Below are 26,761 nucleotides of genomic sequence, written 5' to 3'. Positions count from 1 at the left end.
TGGGCTCCGGCTGTGCCTGTTGTTCTTCAAAGGTGCCACAACCCTCAGGCTTCCCCAGCTCCTGCTCTTGACCAGCTGTGACCGACTCTGCCAAATTCGAGTCAAGCTCAGCTCTTCAGAGAAGCCCCGCCGGTCAGTTCCCGGATCCCGCGGGGGAGCCGCCCCTGCGGCAGCACGGGCTCTGTCCCTTCTGTGGATTACTTAGTATGCTGCTGGCTGTGCACGTCTGTCTCCTCTGGCAGCCTGTGGACGCCCATAAAGCAGGGGGCTTCAGTTTATGCATCTCTGCGTTCCAACCAGCCAGCACAGGGCCTGGCCTCGAACGGAGCTTAGCGCACGCTAATGGATCAGCGCCTGCAGGGGTGCACTCGCCAATTCTCCTGTTACAGGAGAGTGAGATCTGGTTGCCATGGCGCTGAGAGAGATTTCTCCACCTGCTGTTTTCAGGAGGAATAAATCAACAGTGAGCTGAATGCATTTTGGCATCTGGCCAGCATGCCATCTCAGGCCGACCCTGAGATGGCAGAGACACCTTTCCAGCTAAACAGACCTTTTCACCCTCTTCTTCCAGGCAGGTAAACTGTGGGTAACATCAAAGAATTTCCTTTCGTCTGTCCCTGGAAGATTTAAAGGGCTTCTCTTTTGCCAGTATCCCCCTCTGCTCTCATGCCAGTTTCCTCCCCTTCCCTCCTGCCTCTGTCAACGAGATGTCAGAACTTGTTGCACGTGGCTTCTGCGAGCGCCCCTGAGGAGGGAGGCACCTGTGAGGGTCCATGTGCTGGTCCTGCTTCCTTATTCTTTCTGCGTAAGACGTGGGCCTAATGCTTGGTGATGTGGGAAACAAAGGCAGAAGAAAAAGTATTAAATTTCCTTACTACCTACATACAGCCCACTGACAAGTCCTTGAAACAGGCAGAGTGACCTTCCTCTAGGGACTCAGCTGCCTCGATGTTAATACTTTGCTAAGGGCAAAGCAATCTTAGCCCGACCCCCCAGGATCCTGCAAGTCTACTTTAACATATAAAAATTCCTTTAGAAATTTCCTTTATCTCTAAACCCCCCAAGATACGTGTTGGCAATCATCCCCCAAGCATATGATCCACTGATATACATCTGAAGGGTCTCATGACTCAGGTTTTATTAGACAGTAATAAATGACCTTTTCCCAATAATACCTAGCCCCTCAAGGTCCTGGAAACCTTGGTTCCAAAATTCCTTAGAGACTTACACTATCCTTACCTCCCTCCCAACTTGAAAGTCTATAATGGGCCATTTCTCATGACCCCAGTGCTGCTCTTTCTGCCCATGGGTCCTGTCCCCGTGCTTTAATAAAACCACCATTTTGCATCAAAGACGTCCCAAGAATTCTGTCTTGGCCGTCGGCTTCGAACCCTAATGTCTTTCCTACATCACTTAGAACTTCATCAACCATCAGAGAAGTCAGCCCCAACATCCTCAAGTCTTGAGCCTGCCCTGGATTTCTCATCTTTGAGCTTCTTTGTAGATGGCTAAAAATAGAGCACTGTGTTGTTCTGTGTCTGTATTTCATGTCTCTGTGACTTACAGTCAAATGCAAGTTCTAATTAATACCCCGGCCTCTGCTTCTTGGCCATTCAGAGCTGTTTCATTCTTGAGCGTGGCCTCCAGGCTCCTGCTGACTCTGTGAGTCCTCCTGCTGTCTCCCTAATACATGTCCTGTCATTGGGGCTAGCCTGAATGGGATCTTGTTTGTATCCAAGAACTGTTCCTGGTAGAAGGCATATGCTAGGTGGGAGGGTGTAATGGGAAATAGAGATGAAAGAAAATGTTCCAGGTGTGAATATGTGCAGAGGCGAAAGGCAAATGACCACCCCTCTTGTAAGTTAGTAAGACTGGATCATACATTACATGGGGAGTGAGGCTGGGAGGCAGGCCATGGTGACACTGGGCTTTATCCTGAAAACATGGGGGTGGGTGGGTAGGTTTTGCGTATGTGCGTGCGTGTGTGTGTGTGTGTGTGTAGGTCACATGATCACATTTCCAAATCAGGTATCTTACTGTAAGTGTAGTGAGGAGAAAAGATTGCTGGGAGCCAGTCTGAAGACAGGGAACCTTGTCACAGGGACCCAGATAAGAGATGATGGAGCAGTCGGGGAAGGAGAAACAGATTTTAGGCAGACCTGGAGATAAATAAAATCAGCAAGAACTGTATTTGATAGGTAAAGGAGAGAAAGAGGTCAAGTTCAGAAGCCAGAATTCTCACTTGAGCACTTGGATGGATACCACTCCTTCCTCAGGCAGTTTATGGTCTTCGCACCACCTCTGTACCCATGGAAGTATTCCTGGTGACCAAGGAACCTGTCATCTCTCACCGCTTTCCTGAAACCGTAATAGTCACAGTCTCTCAGGTGGCTTTAGGTTACATCATCAGAGGTATTGAGTTCAGAACCAGGGAGGTGATGCTCTTGGCCCCCTGACTCTGGTTAGAACATACACCAGGTGTATCGTGTCTAATCTTGGTCCCTAACTACAAGGGGGAGTTTAACAACTGGAGCTGTCTAGGTTAGGTGGCCATCCGTAAGCTACACCGATGAGGCAGTTCTGAGGGATCAGGGACCAGAGAATGTTTAAGGCTATAAGGCTCCTGTGTGCAAATGTTTAAAGGCAGAGGGTACAGAGGGTTTTTTGTGGCTCTAGAGTACACGGCAAGGACTGACGGGCTGAAGCTGTAGGGAGGCATATTTTTGTCCAACATAAAGAACCTTCTCTGGGTCAGAGCTGCCCTGTGTGGACAGGAAGCCCAGAGAGTAAACAAATAGCCCATGTGAGAGGTGTTTGGGAGGAGGCTGAGGGGCTCTTCCTCCCAATCCCCTCCAGGGAGCATGGAGCAGGGACCACAGCTCAGATGCCCGCAAAGAGCCAGGTGAGGCATTAGTTGGAGCAGTCTGGCTCAAGGTGCCCAAATTCTGCATTAAAACCAAGAGCACCAAGAAATGCTGTGCAGTGTGACAAATCCTGCCGCAGAGGTGGGACTGAGTCAACGCACCATTTCTGCCCTGGAAGGCGAGGGGCGGAGGGTGCGAATTTGTGGGGCTGCAGTAACAAAGCACCCCAAACTGGGGACTTAAACAACAAACGTATTGTCTCATGGTTCTGGAGGCTGGAAGTGTTGGCAGGGCGTGCTCCTCCTGAAGCTTCCAGGGGAGATACTCCCAGCTTCTGGCAGCCTGATTCCAACCTCTGCCTCCATCCTTAATGTGGCCATCTTCCCTCTGTGTCTGTGTCTGTGTCCAAGTTCCCCTCATTTTATACGGACACCAGTCATATTGGATTAAGGGTCCACCCTACTCCCATATGAACTCAACTCATTATATCTGCACTGACCCCCTTGTTCCAAATAAGGTTACAATCTGAGATGGCCTGGTCTTTTGGAGGGGCACAATTCAAACCCGAAGTCTGAGGTCCCATTCCGCTGAAGGCTTGTCAATCTAGGAGTAGCACCTAGCTTTGCTAAGCCTTTTGTTTGTTTTTGCCTGTCTTGTGTTTCTAGCTTACATAAGCTTCCTCCTTCCCATCAAACTGGCAAAGCCAGAGCCCCACTAATATTTAGTGACTGACACCCCCTCGCTCTGCAGAAGAGGCACGGCCTGAATGACTTCTCATAGGGCTGTGCTCCCCATCTCGGGGCGGGTTTCTTGTGCTTGGAATGCTGGCTCCTTTCTGCTCTGAAAGCCGCTGAAGGCTGGGCCTGTGGCTGCCTAGGTGCTAGTTGTGGGGAACTGCTCCCCTCTGTTGGACAGAGGGAAACCTGCTCTCCTTCCATTTCTTAGGGATTTGCTTCCCCGAAGTCACAAGTTCATAAACCCACAGTAAGAGCGCAAAGGGGCCAGAGGTCAGCGGGTCCAGTCGCCTTTGTTGTTCAGAGAGGGAGGCTGAGGCCAGAGAGGGAAAAGGCCCTGTCGAAGGCCACAGAGAGAGTTAGGGAGATGGGATCAGACACGAGCTCCTCCCTCCCACACCAAGGTCTGGGAAGCATCCCTTAGGATCCTAGAGGCACAGGCTGGAAGAAAACCAGAGTGAGGCTCCTGGGAATCCCACACATACCTTAGCTTGGAGGACAAATGGCAGAAGGCAAAAGAGAAGGGGTGGGTACCTCACTCCAAGTAGGGGCATGAGAAAGCTGGAGAGCTACTGGCCCCGAGAAGTGTACCAGGACCACCAGTCAAGTCCCCTCACTCGGGATAATTCCCCATCAACTGAGTGAGTGATCCCAGCACAGCCCAACTCCACACTCCTAAAAAGTCATGTATCAACAGAACTTCTGTAAATCAAATGTTGTCTTCACTCTCTCCTTCTTTCTCCTGTGTCCCAGATATCTTTATCATCTTTCTCAGAGCTGGCCCATGGTAGTATGATAGCTTGGGCAAGCTTACTGCTCTAACAAATAGACCAGAATGTATCACAGCTCAAATGCAATAGAAATTTACTTTTCGCTCATGTCAACAGTCCAAACAGCTTATCAGAAGGGGTGAGGGGCAACGGGCTCTGTTCACACAGTCACTCAGGGCCCAGGGTCTGCCATCTTTAACATGTGGACATCAACATCCAGCCAACAGAAAGGGAAGGGCACAGAGGACAGCACACGGGAGTTCTTCTAGGCTGGGCTGGGAAGTAGTGTGTGGCAAATTCAATCATGTTCCATTGGCTGGAATTCAAAGGATCCAGAAGGGACCAGACAAAACTAAATCTAAACCTGACTTAAGTGTTGATCCGATGGGAGGTGTGGCACCACAAGAATGTGGCTCACAGAGCTCCTACTACAGGGAGTGTCACCGACTGAGGACCCCAACTGCTGCCCTTTGAAATCTATGATGGTGTTGGTGCTGAGGCATGTCTCCTGCAGGCTGCTCCCTGCCAGTGACTGAGTGCAGCCCACACACCATGGCAGATGGTTCCTATGAGTATCAGGGACTCTTGTGTTGTCAGCCTGGTTCCAGAACGCCCCCAATGGCTTTGCTGAACCTTTCTGAGACTACATGGCAGGCTAGGATGCTTCACCCAGCTGTTGCTCCCTCACCTTCACTTGGGGTCGGATGGGCATCATGGTCTGGTGGTTCTCCTGAACTCCCTGATTCCTACTTCCTTTCATTTTCCCTAATAAAATCCTGGCACACTTAATCCTGACTGGTGTCTGCATCTTGGAGGAGCCAGTCTAACACAGGAGTCAACTCTCTGGTATTGACTACTCCAACTCCATTGGAGTCACTTAGCGCAGGTGGTGAAGACAGACAAGACTTGTTGAAGAAAAGATGCTCTGGGTACACCCAGAACTTGCAAATGTCATATAGAGGTACCAGGGGTTAGGATACAACATGCTTTTTTAGGGGACACAATTTGACCCAGAAGTGTCTCCACACTCAGCTGGGTGACTCCTTCCCACATTTTCCCAGCAGGATTGTTCTTCAGTTCTTCACAAGGGCTTTTCCAGACCTTCTCCACCCTCCCCAACATCACAGCCAAGCAATGATTCCCTGCCGGCAACAAATGACTTTGCTTCCTCCTTCACAGAAAACCGAACACTGACAGAAGGGAAGTCCTCCTGCACAGAGCATCTGTCTCTACCTTATCCATCTTCTTCTCCTGCCCCCCCTCACCATATTCTTCCTCAGCCCTAATCCATATCATGCTTTACAAATCCCTTTGCTCTGAGGCAGGGATGCTGCTTCTCCCCACTTTTCTCTGTACCAGGAAATGACACCACAATCTACCCATTTGCTCAGGCCCCCAATATCCACAAGTCCATCTTTGTGATTTTCTTTTCCTGACTCTCCTTCTTCCTCTAACATGACTAATCCATCAGTATGCCTGATTTGCTTTACCTTCCAAGTATTTCCTGAAACCAGCCCGTCTCAGCATGTCCACCGTTACTCCTCCAATCCGGAAATCTAACTGGTAGTTAGAAAAACCTCTTAACTGCTTTCCCTGTCCCCATTCTTGTCTCATTCCAGCCCAATCTCCACACACAGCCAGAATGATAATCTTAAAACAGACATCAGACCATTTACTCCCCTGCTTAAAATGCTTCAGCAACTCCCCATTGCAGATGAAAATAATTAACTTTTTTTTTTTTTTATCATGGCCTACAAGACCTATATGATCTGGACTTTGTAGACTTCTCTGATCTTGTTTCATATCTTTCTCCTTTTCAGTCACAACATTCCAGACACATGGGTTTTCTTACTATTCTTTACACAAGCCAAGTAGGTTCCTACCTTAGGGCCTTTACACATACCATTACTTCAGATCTTCTCATGGCTGATTCCTTGTTATCTCTATATCCTAGATCAAATGTTGCCTCCTTAGAGAGGCCTGACCACCTATCTAAAGACTAGCCTCATCTCATGTCATGCTTTACCAAATTTCCCTGCTTTATTATTATTGTTTTTTTTTTTAAAGATTTTATTTATTTATTTGAGAGAGAAAGAATGAGAGACAGAGAACATGAGAGGGAGGAGGACCAGAGGGAGAAGCAGACTCCCTGCTGAGCAGGGAGCCTGATGCGGGACTCGATCCTGGGACTCCAGGATCACGACCTGAGCTGAAGGCAGTCACTTAACCAGCTGAGCCACCCAGGTGCCCCTTATTATTGTTATTGTTATTATTATTATTATTATTATTATTATTAGAGAGGGAAGGAGAAAGAGGGGCAGAGAGAGAGACAGAATCTCAAGCAGGCTCCACACCCAGCATGGAGTCTGATGTGGGGCTTGATCTCACAACCCTGAGATCATGACCTGAGCTGAAATTAAGGGTTGAACACTTAACTGACTAAGTCACCCAGGCATCCCTCCCTGCTTTATTATTTTTAGAGTACTTACCGCTACCTGAAACTGTTTATTAACCAGCTTATTTTTTTTAAGATTTTATTTATTTTATTTTAGAGAGAGAGAGGGAGTGAATGAGTGGGGGCAGGGGCAGATGGAGAGGAAGAGGCAGAGAATCTCAAGAAGACTCCAGGCCCAACACAGAGCCCGACCTCACAACCCTGAGATCATGACCTGAGCCAAAACCAACAGTTGGATGCTTAACTGACTGAGCCACCCAGGTGCCCCAACCAGCTTATTTTTATATTGTCCGCTTGGTCCCAAAGAATCTAAGCTCCTTGTGAATAGGAAGTTTGTCAGTTTTGTTCATTGCTGTTCCTCCAGTGTCTAGAACAAAGCTTGGCACACAGTAGGTGCTTGGTAAGTGTTTACTGAATAACTATGTGACAGGTGACATGGCTCTTAAGCATTACAAAAGTTTCCAGGGGGACACTATTTCACCACTGTGACATTCCCTGTCCAAATCCTAGGAGGTACCTTGAAGGCCAACATATGGTCACTTTTGTGCCAAGCTGGAGGAAAGGAATTCTTTCCCAAAGGCAAAGAGTCCCAGCACTTGGATCCAGCCCCTCCCAGGGGTGCCACAGTAACCACCTCTCACTGAGACTCTGACACTGTGACCAGTGTATTTGGGAACACTTGCTGGTCTCCATTTCTTCTGGATCCACAGACCTCTGCTCCTCGTCTCAGAGAAAATCTTACTACTCTAGCCGCTTCTGCTTCTCACTGTACAAGTCCCTAAGTGGTTATCTTCCCCTGACTCCTAATTTAACAGTTTTAGAAGATGAAATCTTCCCTTACCTATGCCCTAGGGATCAAGGAGGGAAGGGAAGAGAAGCCGTTCTCTTTCCTCCCAATGCTTCCACGCCAGTGAAATCAAAACATAAATTAATCTTACAATAAATTACCCTGCCTTAGCCACTGACATCATCACTAAGGTTTCAAGGGACCTTACCTCCTTGTTGTTGGAGAACAGGCTGAAACAAATCTTTGCTAAGGGAGGCTAGAAGTTGAGGCAAAACTTTGTTAATGGTTCAGGGGCCAGAAAGGAGAGTCAGTGCCAGAGAATTATGGAAGCCAGACCACGTGGGTCACAGGCCAGGTTCACTCACCCTATATTTAGGATCTTCTTCAGGGCACCTCTCTGCTTTAGCCTCTGCTGTAGCTGCCTGCACCTAAGGGAAAAAGACCCAGAAAATCAAGCCATGGAATTTTCTGCTTCTTAGGTAAAGGGGTAAATATTTTTGAATAAAACAGGTGCCTAGGGTAAATGTTATGAATAAGACAGGTGCCTAGCTTTTCTGTAGTAAGGGGATTCAGGGAGGATATTATTCTCACTGCAATGACAATCATTGTCAAAGCCTCAAAAAGTCCCTTGAAGGCCAGCAGTCTGGTCACTCACTTCTCAAGAAAAGGGATTATATAACCAGTTCAGGGAAGAACCCTGTATTAGTTATCGATTGTGTAACAAACTACCCCCAAACCTAGCAGCTTAAAAAGCCACAAACATTATTTCACAGTCTCTGTATGTCAAATAATTGGAAGCAGTCCAGCTAGACGGTTCTAGATCAGGGCCTTCCATAAGATTAGATGCAAGACGTTGACTGGGGCTGCAGTCATCTGAAGAAGGCTGGACTGGGGCTGGAAGGCATGGCTCCCAGGTGGTCCACTCACATGGCTTATGGCAGGAGGACTCAGCACCCCATTAGCATTTGGCACTGATCATAAAAGAGCTTGAATGGCTATATTAACATGAGACTAAGTAGATTTAAAGAAGTATATTTAGAGATGAAGATGAACAATTCATAATAACAAAAGTGTCATTCAGCAAAAAGATGTAATAATTATAAATGTGTATATGCCTAATAATGTCAAACAAAATACATGAAGCAAACATGACAGAATGAAAGGTAAAAATAGACAAATTCGCTATCAGAGATTTTAACATCCTCTCTCAGTTATTGATAGAACTAAACAAAAAGTAGTAATGACAGAGAAGATCTGAACAACACTATCAACCACCTTGTCTAACTGACTCTTATAAAACACCACGCACAACAACTGCATAATGCATATTCTTTTTAAGTACACACGGAGCATTCACCAAGGTACTGCCATATGCTGGGTCACAAAATTTACTGAAGTCAATAAATTTCAAATGCTTTTCTCTGACTATATGGGAATTAAGCTAGAAGGCAACAATAAAAATAACAGTATATGTTTAAAGGTTTCAAATATTTGGAAATTAACATTCTTCTTTTCTAAAAGATTTTCTTTATTTGAGAGAGAGAGTGAGTGTGAGAGAGAGAGAGCACAAACAGGGGGAGGGGGAGGGGCAGAGGGAGAGGGAGAAGCAGACTCCCCACTAAGCAGGGAGCCTGATGTGGGGCTCCATCCCAGGATCCTAGGATCATGACTTCAGCCGAAGGCAGACGCTGAACTGACTGAGACACCCAGGCTCCCCTAAACAACACTCCTCTTGATAACTAATAGGTCAAAGAAGAAATCACATAGGGAATCGGGGAATTAGAAAGCATTTTAAACTATATGAAAATGAAAACATGATGTATCCAAAATTTTGGAATTCAACTAAAGCAGAACTTAGAGGCAAATCTATAATTTTAAATGTTTGTTTTAGGAAACAAAAAAGACTTACAATAAATTATCTAAGTTTCTACCTTGAGAAGCTAGAAAAAGAAGGGCAATTTAAACCCAAATTAAGTAGAAGGAAAAAATTATAAAGTAGATATCAATGGAATAGAACATGGACAAAACAAGAGAGAACATTAACAAAGCCAAAAGTTAGATGTTTGAAAAATTGATAAATTGGTAAACATTTAGCAAGACTGACAAAGAAAAAAAAAGAGGAAGAGAAAAAAAATTTAATTACTGATTTCAGATATGAAATAGGGGGTTTTCCTCCAGACCTTACATGTATTTAAAGAATAATATTGGAATGTTATGAGCAACTTTATGCCAATAAATCTGATGACTTATATGAAATAGCCAGATTTCTTGAAAGACAAAACTTACCAAAAAAAGACAAAAGAGAAAATAGAAGACATGGATGGCTTCATTTCTATGAAAGGACCTATTCACAAATTCACTGGTAAACTCTACCAAATGGTTATGGAAGAAATAATACCAATCTTACAGAGACGGGTATTTCAGGAAACAGAGGAGAAACTCCTCCCAAATCATTTCATAAAGCCAACATAACCTTGATAGAAAGACTTTACAAAAATATTGTAAGAAGAAAATTATAGGCTAATATTGCTCATGAACATAGAGGCAAATATCTTTATCAACATATTAGCAGATCAAATCCAACAAAACGTAAGGAGGTTAAAACCAAGTGGGATTTCTCCTGGCAATGGAAGGTTGATATAAAATTTGAAAAATTCAACAATGTAGTTCAGTATTATTAAGAGAATCAAGGAGAAACACCCTATAGTCACCTCAGTAAATGCATAAAGAGCATTTTATAGAATTCAGTACTTATCCATGACAAAATCTTAAGCAAACTAGGAACAGCAGGAACTTCATTAATATAATAAAGGCATCTGCTAAAAATTCTACATCTAACATGATACTTACTTAGAGGAACATTGAACACTTTGCCTTTAAGATCAGGAACAAAGGGAAGATGTTCATCCTCACCACTTCTATTAAATATTGTACAAGATGACCTAGACTATACAGCTAGGCAAGCAAACAAAACAAAACAAAACAAAACATAAAGATTGGAAAGGAAGAAGTAAAACTGATTCTTTATACAAATGAGATGATTATTAATGTAGAAAATCCCAAGAAATCTACCAAAAAAAAAAAACCCCAAAACTCAACTACTAAAATTAGTAAATGAAAGATCACTACACAAAATCAATTATATTTCTATACATTAGCAACAAACCATTGGAAAACAAAATAACACTCAGAGTTAACAAGTAAAATACTTAAAAATAAATTTAACAAAAGACATCCAAAGCCTATATTGTTGTCAATTCCCCCAAAACTGACCTATGGATTCACAAACCCAGCAGGTATTTTTTTCAACTGACAAGTCAATTCTAAAATTTACACAGAAATGGAAAGGACCTGGAATAGTAATAAACAATTTTGAAAAAGAAGATGGAAAATGTACATTATCTGACTTCAAGACTTACTCTAAAGCAACAGTAATCAAGAAAGTGTGATATTGACATAAAGGTTGATAGACAGATGGATCACTAGAACAGACTAGGGATCAGAGAAATAGCCTTACACTTACATAGTCAATTTATTTTCAACAAAGGCACCATACCTGATCAATGGTGAAATAAATATTGTGAGTTTTTTTCCTTTTAACAATTGGTGTTGGGGAAGATGGTGGAATAGGAGGACCTTAAGCTTGTCCTGTCCCATGCCCACACTAGATAATACTCACAGCAGTGTAAACAACCCCCGAAACAATCTGAAGACTGGTAGAACAACTGAAGGCTGAGAAGAGGCTACATCAAAGAAGGTAGGAAGGGTGAAGACACAGTCTGGGAGCAAAATGGACCATGGCCATCTGCGGTGGGGAGGAAGCTGGTGGCACAGAGAAGGGCAGAAAACAGACTATCACACCAGAGAGCTCATAAACAGGGAGGATGAATCCTCATAACATTTGCCTTTGAAAGCCAGAGGGGTCAGTTTCATGAGTTCATACAACCAGCAGGATTCAAAGCCTAGGATATTAAAAATCTGCAGGCTTAGCTCTGGGAGAACCTGGAGGGGGCTAGGAAATGGAATCCTTATCCTTAAAGAGATAGCAGGACGAACAGTCTATGCAGATACAGCATAGACCCAGCAGTCTGACAAATGTCAGGGGCAGACGAGAGGGAGAGTGATTTGCTCATCTCAGAGTGTGGCCCAGAGAGACAGGGATCACCACAGGGAGACCCCTCTAGGAACAAAGGAGCTGGCAGGCATTATTTCCCTCCCATGCAGCTCAGCATAAACATGGGCCACCTGCAGGAAGCAGCACCTCAACAAAACTCTCTACTTTGCACCAAGCCTCGCCCTCCACGCTTCAAGGATCCGCTCACTTCCAGCCATGCTCACTTCAGTCCTGGCACTGCGGGACCCTCCCACAGAAGACCTGTGCAAATCCTGCCAACACCACATCTCTTGGACTTGTGCATTTTGCAGGACCTCAGTTCCCGTGGCAGTGGGGGTATGCCTTGTTTTACAAGCAGACCAACCCACACCTTGTTAAAATGCCTCCCACCCCTGCTGGGGACCAAACACTGCCCACAAATAGGCAAAGAGAGCCTCTGCAAACAACTAGACTGAAGGAAAATTAGGCCAAGACTCAACAGCAGAGTGTAGGCAACACACATAGGAGATACTCCCTGAAGTGCCAGGCCCTGAGGAACAGGGAACACTGCACTGCAGGGCACTATAGGACCTCTTCTTCATAATGCTGTTATTGTTAAGAGCAAAAAAAGTAGCTGACTTTCCTAACACAAAGAAACACACACAAAAAGTCAGACAAAATGAGGAGACAGAGAAATATCTCCCAGATGAAAGAATAGGACCAAACTATAGCAAGAGACCAAAGTGAAATGGATATAAGTAATATGCCTGATAAAGATTTTAAAGTAATGATCATAAAGATACTCACTGGACTTGAGATAAGAGTGGGGAACATTAGTGAAACCCTTAACACAGAGATAAAAAAAAGAACAAATCAGAGATCAAGAACACAATAAATGAAATAAGAAATACACTAGATGGAATAAGTAGCAGGCTAGAAGTAGAGGAATGATTTAATGAACTGGAAGACAGAGTAATGGAAAGTAACCAAGCTGAGCAAAGGAGAGGAAAGAAAATCATGCAAACTAAGAATAGTCTTAGGGAACAACAACAAACAAAACCCAAACCCAGCAAAAGGAAGGAAATAATAAAGAATAGAACAAAAACAGATAATATAGAAACTAAAAAAAATAGGGCGCCTAGGTGGCTCAGTCGGTTAAGCATCTGCCTTTGGCTCAGGTCATGATCCCAGGGTCCTGGGATTGAGCCCCGCATTGGGCTCCCTGCTCAGCAGGGAGCCTGCTTCTCCCTCTACCCTTCCCCCTCTGCTTGTGCTCTCTCACTCTCTCTCTCAAATAAATAAGTAAAATCTTAAAAAAAAAAAAATCTCATTTACAATTGCACCAAAAACAACAAAATATCTAGGAATAAACTTAACCAAAGAGGTGAAAGACCTCAACAAAACAAAAAAACAAAAAACGCAGAGGTGGAAGACCAAAAACTATAAAACACTGATGAAAGAAATTCAAGACAATGAGAAGAAATGGAATGACATTCCATGTTCATGGGTTGGAAGAACAAATATTGTTAAAATGTCCATACTACCCAGAGCAATAGACACATTTAATGCATACCTATTAAAATATCAACATTTTTCACAGAATAGAATAAGCAATCCTAAAATTTGTATGGAACCATAAAAGACCCCCAATAGCCAAAGCAATCTTGAAAAAGAAAAGCAAAGCTGGAGGCATCACAATTCCAGACTTCACATTATATTACAAAGTGGTAATAATCAAAACAATATGGTCCTGGCATAAAAATAAACACATAGATCAATGGAGTAGAACAGAAAATCCAGAAATAAACCCACAATGATATGGTCAATTCATCTTTGATAGAGAAGGAATGAATATCCAAAGGGAAAAAAAGATAGTCTCTTCAATAAATGGTATTGGGAAAACTGGACAGCTAGATGCAAAAGAATGAAACTAGATGACTTTCTTTCATCATGCACAAAAATAAACTCAAAATGGATTAAAGACCTAAATGTGAGACCTAAAACCATAAAATCTTAGAAGAGCACAGGTAGTAATCTCTCTGAAATCGTCTGTAGCAACATTTTTCTAGATATGTATCCTGAGGCAAAGGAAATAAATGCAAAAATAAATTATTGAGACTACATCAAAATAAAGTTTCTGCACAGCAAAGGAAACAATCAACAAAACTAAAAGGCAACCTACTGAAAGGGAGAAGATAGTCACAAATGACATATCTGATAAAGGGTTAGTATTCAAAATATATAAAGAACTGATACAACTCAATACCTAAAAACCAAATAAACCAATTAAAAAATGGGCAGAAGATATACAAATGGCCAATAGACACAAGGAAAGATGCTCAACATCACTCATCATCAGGGAAATACAAATCAAAACCACAATGAGCTATCATCTCACACCTGTTAGAATGGCTAAAATCAAAAATACAAGAAAAAACAAGTGTTGATGAGAATGTGGAGAAAAAGGAACCCTCTTGCACTGTTGGTGGGAATGCAAACCGGTGTAGCCACTGTGGAAAACAGGATGGAGCTTCCTCAAAAAATTAAAAATAGAACTACCTTACCATCCAGTAATCACACTATTGGGTATTTACCCCCAAAATACAAAAACACTAATACAAAGGGATACATGCACCCCTATGTTTTTTTTTAAAGATTTATTTATTTATTTATTTGAGATAGAGAGAGAGCATGAGTGGGGGGCGGGGAGGGGCATGGGGAGAGGGAGAAGCAGACTCCCCGCTGAGCAGGGAGCCTAATGTGGGACACGATCCCAGGACCCTGGGATCATGATCTGAGTCGAAGGCAAATGCTTAACGGACTGAGCCACCCAGGTGCCCCACCCCTACGTTTATTGCAGCATTATTTACAATAGCCAAATTATGCAAGCAGCCCAAGTATCCATCGATAGATGAATGGATAAAGAAGATGTGAAGGATATATCTACAATGGAATATTATTCAGCTATAAAAAAAGAGTGAAATCTTGCCATTTGCAACAACATGGATGGAGCTAGAGAGCATAATGGTAAGTAAAATAAGTCTGTCAGAGAAACACAAATACCACATGATCTCACTCATATTTGGAATTTAAGAAACAAAACAAATGAGCTAAAAAAAAAAAAGAGAGAGAGAAACTGAGCTTCATTAAGTTATACGTTAAAATTGCCTCTGCCCCCAGCTCACATTCTGGTCCTCTATTCAGTAGCTGTGTGACCATGGTCAAGTTATTTCTATCTCAGCGCTCTGAATCTTGAACCTATAAAATGGGAATTATTAAAGAGTCTATCTTATTGGATTGTGAATAAATTTACAGGAGATAAACTGGAATGCTAACTTGTACATAGTATGCCCTCAATGAATATAATCTATTATTATTGTCTTGTAGATGTAGTTTCCCAAGGGAAACCACTTAGGAAATTCTGCTAAGGGCCATGTGGACCTATTGAAGTGTCCTGAGCAGAGAAGCAAAATGCACAGCTTTGTCTTTTAGAAATAATCACTGAGGCAGCAGTAGCGAGGATGAACTGGAGGGGGGAAAACAGATTTGGAGACTAGAGCTGGGATTGTCCTCATGTGAAAATCGATGAGACATTATTGATCTAAAGAATTGAAAATACATATAGAAGTAGATTCAAAATATACAGAATTTGAATATGTTTTAATAACAATGTAAATAAGAGTATACGTGAACATTAAAATTGTTTTTCATCTTTAAAAATATTAAATTCAAAATTACCTATTAAATGAAGCCAGATAAAGATGGTGATTAATGTCAAATCTTGAAATAAAAGTTTTAAAAACACAAATGGTTTAATACTGCAGAAGGTTCTTCTGCACCTGCCTTGCTTATGCTCAACTGTTAGTACTTCTCCAGAACCACAAATTGGAACAAGAAGAGAATATGGACTTCCATAGTACTGGGAAAGGCAACTTCATTCTGGTGAGCCTGTCTACTCTCCTAAGCTCCTGGGGTGATCACAGGGAAGGTGTGTATGGTTGGCTCTAACAGATGCCATCAAACAGTTCATCAATGCAGCTGTGTGGGACAGACAGTCCCAGAGCCTCACTTGCCATTTTCCATCATTTTAATTTTAGACATTCTGGTGGGTGTGCGCAATGCTATTTCTATAACCAACACTTTCTTTATTTTTCTATTCTCTCTCTGGAAAGGGAATCCAGCTTTGCCTGCCAACCCACCTTTGGGGCAGAAGGGAGGGAGGAAGCCATCTCTGGAGGGTAGCCAGCTGGGACCCAAGCACAAGAGGGCAGGTCTCCTGGGGCAAGGCCACGCAGGAGGAAATCGCGGGCACCTGGATTCTCAGCTCCACTTCCCTGCATTATCTTTTTTTCCTAGTCTTTCCTCCTCTCTCTGCCTCTTGCCTTTCCTCGTGTCCGCTGGCTCAAATCCTGCTCGCCCTACAAAGGTTGCTTAGAACTCACCTTTTCAAAAAAGACCCTCACCTCTCCTCCGCCTTTCCCCAGCTATTTTCTTGAAGTCGGTAAGGCATGGGTGTGTTAAGATGGGCAAATCATTAACCTCTTTTGTTTCTTCATACGAGGAGCATGAGAGCTTGAGCAACATTGAGGCTACGTCCCTGAGTTGATGTGATATGAGCCTTTAAGGCTCCGGAGCGCACGAACACAAACAGAAGTGTGTATTCCCGTGGGTGAGACCGAGTGTCAGTGCCCAAAGCCTACGCTTTGACGGTCCTTGTGCATCCCGGTCGGCAGGTCTCGGATGGGGCTGCGTCCGGGAATGTCCACCCTGGGGTGGCCAGGCTCATCTTTGTGCAAGCCTGTTGGCGGGGCGTTACCTGAGATCCCGCAGCCCTCCCAGGCGCCCAAGGTGGAGCGAGCCCTCCGGAGTCTCTGAGGGACTGCGGGTTCTGTGTCGAATCTGCCGGTCGCCGCGTCGCGGGGTGGGGAATGTGCGGCTGCGCGCGCGCCGCGGCGTTTACGCGGCGATTTCATCATGCTCCCGGCCGGGCCGCGCGCGCCGCTTCCGCCGCCGCCCGCTCCGGACCGCCCAGGCCCGCCCGCTCATGCACTCTCTGCGCTCGGCGCTGCTTAGAGCCGCCCGCGCCGCGCTGCTGCTGTCGCTGCCCTCCCGGCTCCCGGCCCGGCCTCCGCTCCCACCCTGTCGGCCGCTCAGCGCCCGCGCCCGGAGCTCATTCCCCGCCGCCGCCTCGCGGAGCAGCATGGACGGCGCCGGGGCTGAGGAGGTGCTAGCCCCTCTCAGGCTTGCCGTGCGCCAGCAGGTACTGGCATTCTGCGCCTCCCCTGGGCCCCGGGCTCTCCTCCCCTTGGTCCGCTCTCCGTCCTCCTCTCTTCTCCTCGGGCACGCGTCCACCGCGCCGGTTACCCCTCTCCTTCATCCGCTGGAAGCCCTTGGTTTCCTGGTATCTTCCTCGCCTCCCCCACTTTGGACTCCAGTCCCCGCGTGCGTCGGCCACCTTCCTTGCCGTGGACCCGCGTCCTAGCTTATCCTTGGGTGACTCCCTCGGATCCCCTCCGACATCCTGCGTCCCTCCCTTCGCGATCCGCTCTCCTTTCCCAGCCGTTGTTAATGTCTGCGCCTCTCCTCTCTCCGTTGGGGCTGGGATCTGTGACCCTTGGTTACTCCTCCTGGCCTAGCTCAGTATCCTCAACTTCATTCTTCCAGTCTCTGCGGTGTTCTTTGTGTCACCCGGCTGGCGAGGTTCCTAATTCTTCCCCGGTCAGGGGCGAAGCTGTCGGTTCTGTCTTCTTACGGCTGGACTATTTTAAAATCTTCAGAATGCTTTGCATAGTGTTTCCTCCTTGACACCTTCCTTCATTCAGTGCTTAGTTAGCCAGATGATCGGCTGAGAAAATGAAAAGTTGAAACGTGGATGTGAGAGGGTGTTTGAACTTCTTTTTCTAATCACGATGTGAGTTCATTGTCCTTCGCTCATCGTCCTTCGCTCACTCCTGTCATCTTCTTTGGGTTCCCAAAAGACTATTTGGAGTGACTGAGCTTTCAGATCGTAAACCTGGGAAACTGGAAATGTTCCTGAGTTACTGGGTGAAGTCAGCCATCCTCTGTAGGGAACATTTTGAAATTTGATTTTGGGGTAGGGAGGGAAGTTTCATGGGCTGGAGGGCTTGGTGATTTAATACAGGCCTCCTTTACCTAGGGCACGGCATGAATATTAGAATTTAGAGAGGACAAGGAAAATGATTAGCTCAAGTGGATTCTCACATCCAGTCAGGCAACGCCAAAAGCTTGGAATAGGACCCGGGTGTCTGTGACCTAGTAGTAAACACCAAATGGGCTTCTTCGGCACCGGTGCCTGATGCAATAACTTGCCTTAGCTACGGAGGGTGGAACCCTGCCTCAGAAATAATTCATTGGGGCAGAGTTGCCAAAAATTAAGCAAATGCTGCCACTTTGTAATGTCTACTTCTCTCCAGTTTGAGCCTGATTCAGTAGTGTTTCGTTTTGAAATTTCACTATAGGCTTAATTTTTTCTTACTTATTATTGGTATTATTCTGTCTCCCTCCACCCACCCTACCCAAAGAAAATTAGGTGTGGTTCTTTGTCCTTTCTGTAACTCTCAATTTTTTTCCCCATATCCTTTACTTGAGGAGGGAGAATACATCTAATTTGGAAAAACACGCACCCAAACCCCTCCCTCTGCCACGTTAGCCTGAAACTGCAGTGCAGATTATCCATGTGTAGTAAGACTGTGGAACTAGTTAACTGAAGTAAACTTTATTCCTGATGTGATTACTATTTAGTGTATTGTTTATGTTGGCTTGGGTTTTTTGTTTTGTTTTGTTTTTGGTACTTTTAAGATTTTTTTTCTGAAGATATAAGTTCTAGTTCTTTTTCTATTTCTCCAGGACCACATTTATCAGTTAGCTACCTGGAACCTTGAATCACACAGATTCCAGTGTCAGCTGGAAGGGAATTTAAAGATCATCTGGTTAAAGCTCTCTTTTTGCTTATGAGGAAATGAGACACATCGTCACATCTATCCATTTGACATATTTCCATTGTGAAGTTTGTGCAATTGAAGACATTCTTGGAGTGGGATTTTTAAGGCGCTTAACAACTGGTCTTGTTAGTGGCATGTGTTTTATATAAATATGCTAATCTGCTTGACTACGTGGATGCTGTTTCTTTTAAAGGTTTGGCTTGTTGATGGACTGAAATGAATTTTCTCCGTGGCATATTCTTAGTTATTTCCTGGAGAACTAGTTATGGAACTTGTAGGAGGGCTTCAGAGCATCTAGAAAACACATTAGTTGTTTGATCAAGGGCACACTGGGGCACTTGAGGTATGTATGTATGTATGTATGTATTTATTTATTTATTTTATTTATTTTTAAGTAATCTCCACCCCCAGCTTAGGGCTCAAACTCAGGACCCTCAATTGCACCCGAGGGCAATTGAGTTTTTTTTAAAAAGTTGGGAACTGGGGCATCTGGGTGGCTCAGTCGGTTAAGCATCCTACTCGGTTTCTGCTCAGGGTCATGATCTCAGGATCGTGGAATCAAGCCGTGTGTCAAGCTCCATGCTCACTGGGGAGTCTGCTTAAGATTCTCTTCCTGTCCCTCTGCCCCTCCCCTGCTTGTGCTTTCACTCTCGCTCTAAAATAAATAAATCTTTAAAAAAATATATAATAAAAAAATGTTATTTAAAAAAAAAAGTTGGGAATAAGCACAGTGTGGCCAGCCTTCATTTTGCCAAATAAGAGTAAATCAAAAACTAGTATAATCCTCACAATACCATCTGCTTTCCTCTTTTATTTTATAAAAGAAAGGATATTTTAATACAAAAAAAGCAGATTATAACTCGAAAGAAAGAGCAGTCCTTTTTTTTTTTTTAAAGATTTATTTATTTTAAAGATTTTATTTATCCATTTGACAGAGAGAGCCCAAGCAGGGGGAGCTGCAGGCAGAGAGGGAGAAGCAGGCTCCCTGCTGAGCAAAGATTCCCAGGACTCTGGGATCATGACCTGAGCCCAAGGCAGACACTTAACCGACTGAGCCACCAAGGTGCCCCAAGATTTTATTTTTAAGTAATCTCTACACCCAAGGTGGGGGCTTGCTTGAACGTACAACTCTTAGATTAAGAGTTGCATACTCTACCACCTGAGCCAGCCAGGTGCCCCAATTTTTTTTTAAAAGCTGTCTTTTATTATTTTATTTTTAATTTTTAAAAAAATTAATTTTTAGGGTGCCTGGGTGGCTCAGTTGGTTAAGCGACTGCCTTCGGCTCGGGTCATGATCCTGGAGTTCTGGGATCGAGTCCCACATCGGGCTCCCTGCTTAGCAGGGAGTCTGCTTCTCCCTCTGACCCTCCCCCCTCTTGTGCTCTCTCTCTCTCTCTCATTCTCTCTCTCAAATAAATAAATAAAATCTTTAAAAAAATAAAAAATAAAAATTGAATTTTTATTCAGCTTTTTTATATTTGATAGGTTTAATTTTGGAAAAAAGATCTAATACAGTGTCTTTTTTTTCCTTTTACCATGTGTTGGAAAAACCTCTGTCTTGGAGTATCTTGTTTGGGAACAGTTGCTGTAGGGCAGTGGTTCTCTGGTCTTCAAACCCTTGGAGGTCTTCAAAGTCAAAGCCATTTTCATAATGAAATTGAGATGTTATTTTCACTTTTTACTGTGTTATTTGCACAGAAGATATAAAAATCATGGTGGCTAAAACTGCCTGCCCTTAGAACTAAACACACGAGGACACCACATCATACTCTGTCATATCCTAACAGTTAAAAAAAAAAAAGTTTTGCTTTAGAGTGTCCTTGATGGAGCAGCAAAAATTATTAATTTTATTAAATCCAGACCTTTGTACACCTTTTTAGTGTTCTGTGTGACAAAATGGGAAATACATGTAAAGCATATGGAAATATGATGATTGTCTCAGGAAAAACATCTGTATGATTGTTTGAGTTGCAAGCTGAACTACCTGCTTATTTTCATGGAACGCTATTTGTAAAATTCAATTTTGGCTGCTGGGCATTCATTTTCTGAAATATGAGTGAAGAGCGCCTGTCATTTCAAGAAAACAACTGATAGTATTTATAGCCAATAATAAAATCAGGCTTTTGGTTAATTTTAGAGTTTTGGAAACATTATCTGCTGCATGAACTAGACAGCTTCACAGTATTTACAGACTTTTCTGATGGGATGAGTAGTGATATTAACAAATGTACTTTTTTTGATATAGTGTAATAAGTGGGTCAGTATCTAGAAGATTTACATAACTCAGTATTTTCCGTATGATAATGCCTGATGTTATGGAATCAAATATTGGTAAAAGATTTATTCAGAGTCTAAAATACATTAATAGATTTAATGTAACGGTATAAAAAGTTCATTGGTATAGTTTTCAATTCCACATTGCTATTAACTTTTATGAAATAACCTTTAGGAAACTACCACTTGGGGCGCCTGGGTGGCTCAGTTGGTTAAGCGATTGCCTTCGGCTCAGGTCATGATCCTGGAGTCCCTGGATCGAGTCCCGCATCGGGCTCCCTGCTCGGCGGGGAGTCTGCTTCTCCCTCTGACCCTCCCCCCTCTCATGTGCTCTCTCTCTCTCAAATAAATAAATAAAATCTTAAAAAAAAAAAAAAGAAACTACCACTTGTCAGAATTTGGGTATAGTCTAAAAGAAGAATATCCACAACTATTTGAAAACGCTTTTAAAATTCTTCCTTTTCTAACTTGTGGTATTCTTTGTATACTTCACCATTAAAATGCTATATTGCAAGAGAGGCAGATATGCAAATCTAGCTGTCTTCTATTAAGCTAGAAATTAAGGGATTTGCAAAATTATAAAACCTTTTCTCACTACTTTTTGTTTTGTTTTGGAAAATGCAATTATTTTCACAGAAATGTTATTTTTATGCACATTGGCACATATTGAGCTTTTACTGTTATTTAAATGAATTAATATTTTAAAATTTGCATTTTAATTTCTAATATAGTAAAAATTGGTAGAAATAACCCACAATAACAAAAACTTTTTGGGATTCTCAGTAATCTTAACAGTATAAAGAGGTTCTAAGGCCAAGAAGTTGTAGAACTGATGTTTTCGGGGAATGGAAGTGTCTGATTTATATGAAGACAGATTTGGGCTCTTGTTTGGAATGTAGCCCCCAGAAGCTCCCATTTCCCCAGCCTGTTTTACCCTTTATAGCTCAGTGTTTTCTCTTATCCTCTCTCATTGTCTCCACTTTCTTATTTCTCATTTCATTCCTTTATCCACTGCCCTCTGCCCTTGGCCTCTACTACTGCCCTTTCCTGGTACCCTAAAGGGTACTTTTCAATAATCATCATTTTACCTATCTTCAGCATTTAATTGTGTTGATCATACTCTCCTGTCAAGAATGCCACCCCCCCCAGCCCCAGCTTTGTCTAAACATGAGGTGAGATTCTATCTCAAGGTCTCAGTGCAAACAGGATCTGTTGAGATGACTTTCACTTGATCTGGAGGTTTAGGGAGGAAGTGGTGTAAAGATTTGGTTATGTATTTTCAGTATCATTGCTTGGAATTAAGAGGTCACTGAAATGATTTAGGTGGATATAACTTGATGCTCTAACAAAGTAATTAGTATGGAAAAAAATAACCAAGAAAGACTTTTTTTTTTTTTAAACCTGTAGTAAAATTTAATAATTGTCAAAACCGGAGAGGTTTTGCAGAATTGCTAAATGGGTTTTCTTTATACCCTGGCATATTTTTGTGTTGATGCATCTAGTAATGAAAGTGTAGGCCGTAGGGTGCCTGGGTGGCTCAGTCGGTTAAGCGTCCAACTCTTGATTTCGGTCAGGTCATGATCTCAGGGTCCAGGGATCCAGCCCTGTGTCAGGCTCTGTGCTCAGTGGGGAGTCTGCTTGAGATTCTCTCCCTCCCTCTCTGTCTGCCCCTCCCCTCCCCCCAGCTCTCTCTGCCTCTCTCTCAAATAAATAAATAAATCTTTAAAAAAAAAAGTGTAGGCTCTGAAGTTATATTTCCAGAGTTTGGATCTGACTCCACTGTCTACTAGCTGGTGATGTTCAGCAAATTATTTAACCTTTCTGTAGCCAAACTTCTTCATCTGTAATATGGGAATGGAGTTATAAACATTAAAATGAGATAGTTCATGTGAAGTGCTGAGAATGCTGCCCACTGTGCGTATAGTAAGCTCTTGCTAAAATGTTAGATATAGGATATTGTTCTGAGATGATTGTGGCTTACTGGGGGTACTAATTTTACCAAACCATTGCTGGCATGGAGCTCACATTTTCTTGTGATTGCCAGTTTGAAAACATTTTGCACCTTTAGGGGAGGATTGATGTCTTCTGAATTTGGTGAGATGGGGTGCTAGAAAAGCATTTTTAGTGGTTTCTTGGGAGGTCTTTTGTAATGATTTACCATGTGAAATGCCAATGGTAGGAATAGATGTGCGAATAATATTACTTGAGTTTCAGTATTTCAAATTTTCTTTTGCTGTGATTGGGAAGACACAGATGAAACTCGTATCTTGGTAGTAGTAAGAAAACTTAGGGTGAAGAGCCTTGGATTTTTCTCTGCTTTGATTTTCTGGACTAAGAGGACCCATTAAAGCGCTTGCTTAATCCAGAAAGGGCAAATGAAAAGTTTATGAAGTTTTTGTCAATAATTATAAAACATTGGGGAATCTGAGATGAACTCAATCATAATAGGATTCTTCTACCTACGTGTATGTAAAGCTAGGTGAGGAAATGTTTTCTTGTTGGTTTTTCTTGGCTGGCTGAATATGCACCATGATATATATGAAGGATCCATGAAGAAGATCCCTTGGAATGATTTCTCATCTAATAGCTACTCTGCTTTATAATCATAGGCTCTTAGTTCTAATATATGTCTTTATGGTAGGAATTTATCCATGGACTAAGCTGCTTCTTTTTTTTTTTTTTTAAAGATTTTATTTATTTATTTGACAGAGAGAGACACAGCGAGAGAGGGAACACAAGCAGGGGGAGTGGGAGAGGGAGAAGCAGGCTTCCCGCTGAGCAGGGAGCCCGATGTGGGGCTCGATCCCAGGACCCTGGGATCATGACCTGAGCTGAAGGCAGGCGCCTAACGACTGAGCCACCCAGGCGCCCCAGGGACTAAGCTTCTTAAGGATAATTTAGAGATATTGATGATATTTCATGTCAGTTTTATTCAGCGCACACACACATACATGCAAACACAACCCAAAATATAGTTGAGCAGTGAAGAAAGAAGGAAGAAAAATAATTAGATATTAGGACTGTTTAAGTACCTTCATTCCATGTTTAGATTACCTCCAATTCTTTTGTTTTCAGGATTGGATCATTATAAATCATGGTTTAATTATTCTATTATTCAGAATAAACATGATTATTTCCTTTCTTCACTGCATTTTACAGATGATTAACTCATTGTAGGAATCCTTACTCTCACACGGTTTCTATCTATTTATTTTTAAAGATTTTCTTTATTTATTTGTCAGAGAGAGAGAGAGAGAGCACAAGCTGGGGGAGCAGCCGGCAGAGGGAGAGGGAGAAGCAGGCCCCGCTGAGCAAGGAGCCCGACCCAGGGTTTGATCCAGAACCCTGGGACCATGACCTGAGCCAAAGGCAGATGCTTAATTGACTGAGACACCCAGGTGCCCCACACTGCTTCTTTTTAATAGTTGCACTTGATGTATGTGTTCTCTACCTTGATGTATGTGTTCTGTACCTGAATCTTAAAAAACAAAAAAAAAAGTTTTTCAGGGGAATTTAAATTCTTCCTGCCTTTACTGTGGCCTTGCTTGCTAGTATTCTCTGAGAAGCTTCAAAAGAAAAGGTAGATGAAGTATGTGGGAGTGCTAACCCTTGACACAGAGTGGTTAGATATCCGAAAGAACTACTTGCTTACTTCTTTCAGACATTCAAAAAGAACTACCATTTGCCTACCTCTTTTCAAAACAAAGACTTTCACAGAATTCTTATCCTCATGAAAAAGCCCTGTTAGTGAACATTTATTTATTTATTTATTTATTATTTATTTATTTTTTTAAGTGAACATTTATGAGATAGGTGTTCTGAGAGGTAGAGAAAAGGAGAGGAAGCACCGAGTAAAGAATAAGTCAGTAGATATTTACCTGAATACTAAGTGCTTTGTACTTTGCTAGATTTAGGTTGTGGTATCAGTCAATAAGTATTTGAGCGCCAGAATTGACATGCCAGAATTCCCATTTTTAAAGAGCGTACTTTATTCTGACAGGGACAAATAAAATGCATGTAAATAAATAAGCCACTGCATTGATTGGGTGACTTCAGTTACTGTAAGTGTAATGAAGAAGCCAAAATAAAGTTAGAATATGACTGAAGATGTTTCTTTAGCTAAAGAGGTCAGGATAATAGAATAAAAACTGCTAATGTGATAACAGACCAGACTTATTTGCATATGATAAAGAATAAGAGGAATAACTAATTCAGTGGCTCTGAACTTTCAGACCTAGTGTCCCCTTTTACACCAGATATTTTGAAATCCACTAATGAAATTCATACAAAATATCTACAAGATCTAATTAAAGAAAAATATGTGTACACATAATGTTTTAAATGTAATACAAAGAAAGTAATTTATGATAAAATAATGTGCATTTCAATATGTAAATTGTTGGGTATGAATCCACTGGAAGTTATATGGAAGTAAGTAGATGCTCCTACCTATACATAGATTTACACTGAGTGTAGTTGCAATGGATACACATGGATAAACATATATCCTGTTGGTTGCTCAGATACCAGACAACATTGCTGTTGGTCCCATCTTATTTTTTGTTTGTTTCAAATAATACCAACTCTCTGTAAAATTGTGAACAAAAACAGTATATAGTCTTCCTTTAAATTACATTTTCCTGGGTGCATTCTTGGAAGACTGAGTGTAAAAACTGGGAGAATACTTCTCATTACACGTAAGCAGAGTTAGGTTCCAGGTTAGATCATTATAAACATCTTTGTCACCTCCTGACCAGGACAATCTAAAGTAGAGTGCATCGCATAAAGGAAAACTGTTAGTGAGGGGAAGTAAGTGGGAGCTTAAGAAAATGTCCGCAACAAGGGGAAAGGGTAATGACAGGTCCTTCAAAGGAACTTGGGTTTTAGAAGTAGCAAAGAAGAATCAGTTTGAAAGTGCATTGGGGAATAAGGAGGACATCTATTCCATTTCCAGCCTCTGAGGATCAAGGGATATGGGAGAAAACTCAGCCTTTAGTTGAAACATCCTTAAGGGAAGCTATTGTAAGGTTGGGATATTCACGAAGTGAATTTTGTTAAGTGAAGGGAAGTGCTTTTGGATAAGAGGATAAACATTATTAGTAGTATTATTATTAATTTTTTTTGGAGAGAAAGAGCACGCACTCATGTGCAGTTGGGGAGGAGTGGAGGCAGAGGGGGAGAGAGAATCTTAAGCAGGCTTCACGCTCTGTGGGCAGCCTCACATGGGGCTCTATCTCATGAGCCTGAGATCATGACCTGAGCCGAAAGCAACAGTCAGATGCTTAACTGACTGAGCCACCCAGGTGCCCTGAGGATAAACATTATTGAAAGCATGGGGGTAGGAACAGTCACCAAATTAGGAATGCTATGTGCTTGTGAAAAGATTTACGAAGGTTGGAGAGAAATGACATGCATTAGGATAGTTTGGGGTGAACGTATCTTAGTGTAGACACTTTGGATGAGAACCAAATTGGTAATCTGTTTTAGCAATCGAGTCTACGGGGTGTGAAAGGGAGACAGTAGATTGAAATTTGAAATTGACCAGATTTTGGCAGTAAAGAAGGATAACTTGATGTTTCTTATTCGGGAAATGGTAGTTTTTTTGTTGTTAACAAATAGAAAGCAATGCATAGGAGAAGGAACAAGTTTAGGGCAGAGAAAAATAATTCTGTATAAACAAGTTGGGTTTGAAGTATTTGAAAAATAACTCAGCCACAACCAAGTTGGGGTGTTTTATAGCATGGTAACTATAATTTTTTGTGTGTCTACTGTTTGTTAGGTACTATTGAAAATATTCTGCTTAAATTGTTTCATTTACTCTT

The 26,761-nt window shown here is 42.5% G+C and overlaps 1 protein-coding gene and 1 long non-coding RNA gene across 4 annotated transcripts in view; one reads left to right on the top strand and one right to left on the bottom strand.

Moving 5' to 3' along the window:
- Positions 1 to 16,652, bottom strand: part of LOC123835431 (uncharacterized) — a 50,992-nt gene extending 34,340 nt beyond the window's left edge. Inside the window, exons 1-2 of the long non-coding RNA XR_008505243.2 lie at positions 16,520 to 16,652; positions 7,976 to 8,038 (exon numbers count right to left, since the gene is read on the bottom strand). This is a non-coding gene — a long non-coding RNA (uncharacterized LOC123835431). The remainder of the gene's footprint in view (positions 1 to 7,975; positions 8,039 to 16,519) is intronic.
- Positions 16,653 to 16,698: 46 nt separating this feature from the next.
- GARS1 (glycyl-tRNA synthetase 1) overlaps positions 16,699 to 26,761 on the top strand; it is a 47,661-nt gene continuing 37,598 nt past the window's right edge. The window contains exons 1-2 of one of the 3 annotated variants that reach the window (XM_064575098.1): positions 16,842 to 16,963; positions 18,859 to 19,008. Coding sequence is in view for 2 of the 3 variants with exons in the window: in XM_064575097.1 (XP_064431167.1) it covers positions 16,748 to 16,963 (216 nt within the window). In the remaining variant the exon portion in view is untranslated. Of the gene's footprint in view, positions 16,964 to 18,858; positions 19,009 to 26,761 lie in introns of all 3 variants that reach the window. The other 2 variants (XM_064575097.1, XM_054505245.2) reach the window with 2 other exon arrangements.

Source organism: Mirounga angustirostris, unplaced genomic scaffold (genome assembly GCF_029215605.1).
Source record: "Mirounga angustirostris isolate CCGP_5_RB_7025 unplaced genomic scaffold, mMirAng1.0.hap1 SCAF_12, whole genome shotgun sequence".
NCBI lineage: Eukaryota > Metazoa > Chordata > Mammalia > Carnivora > Phocidae > Mirounga > Mirounga angustirostris.
Note: the sequence above shows the minus strand (reverse complement) of the source record. Positions and strands in the feature narration are given on the sequence as shown.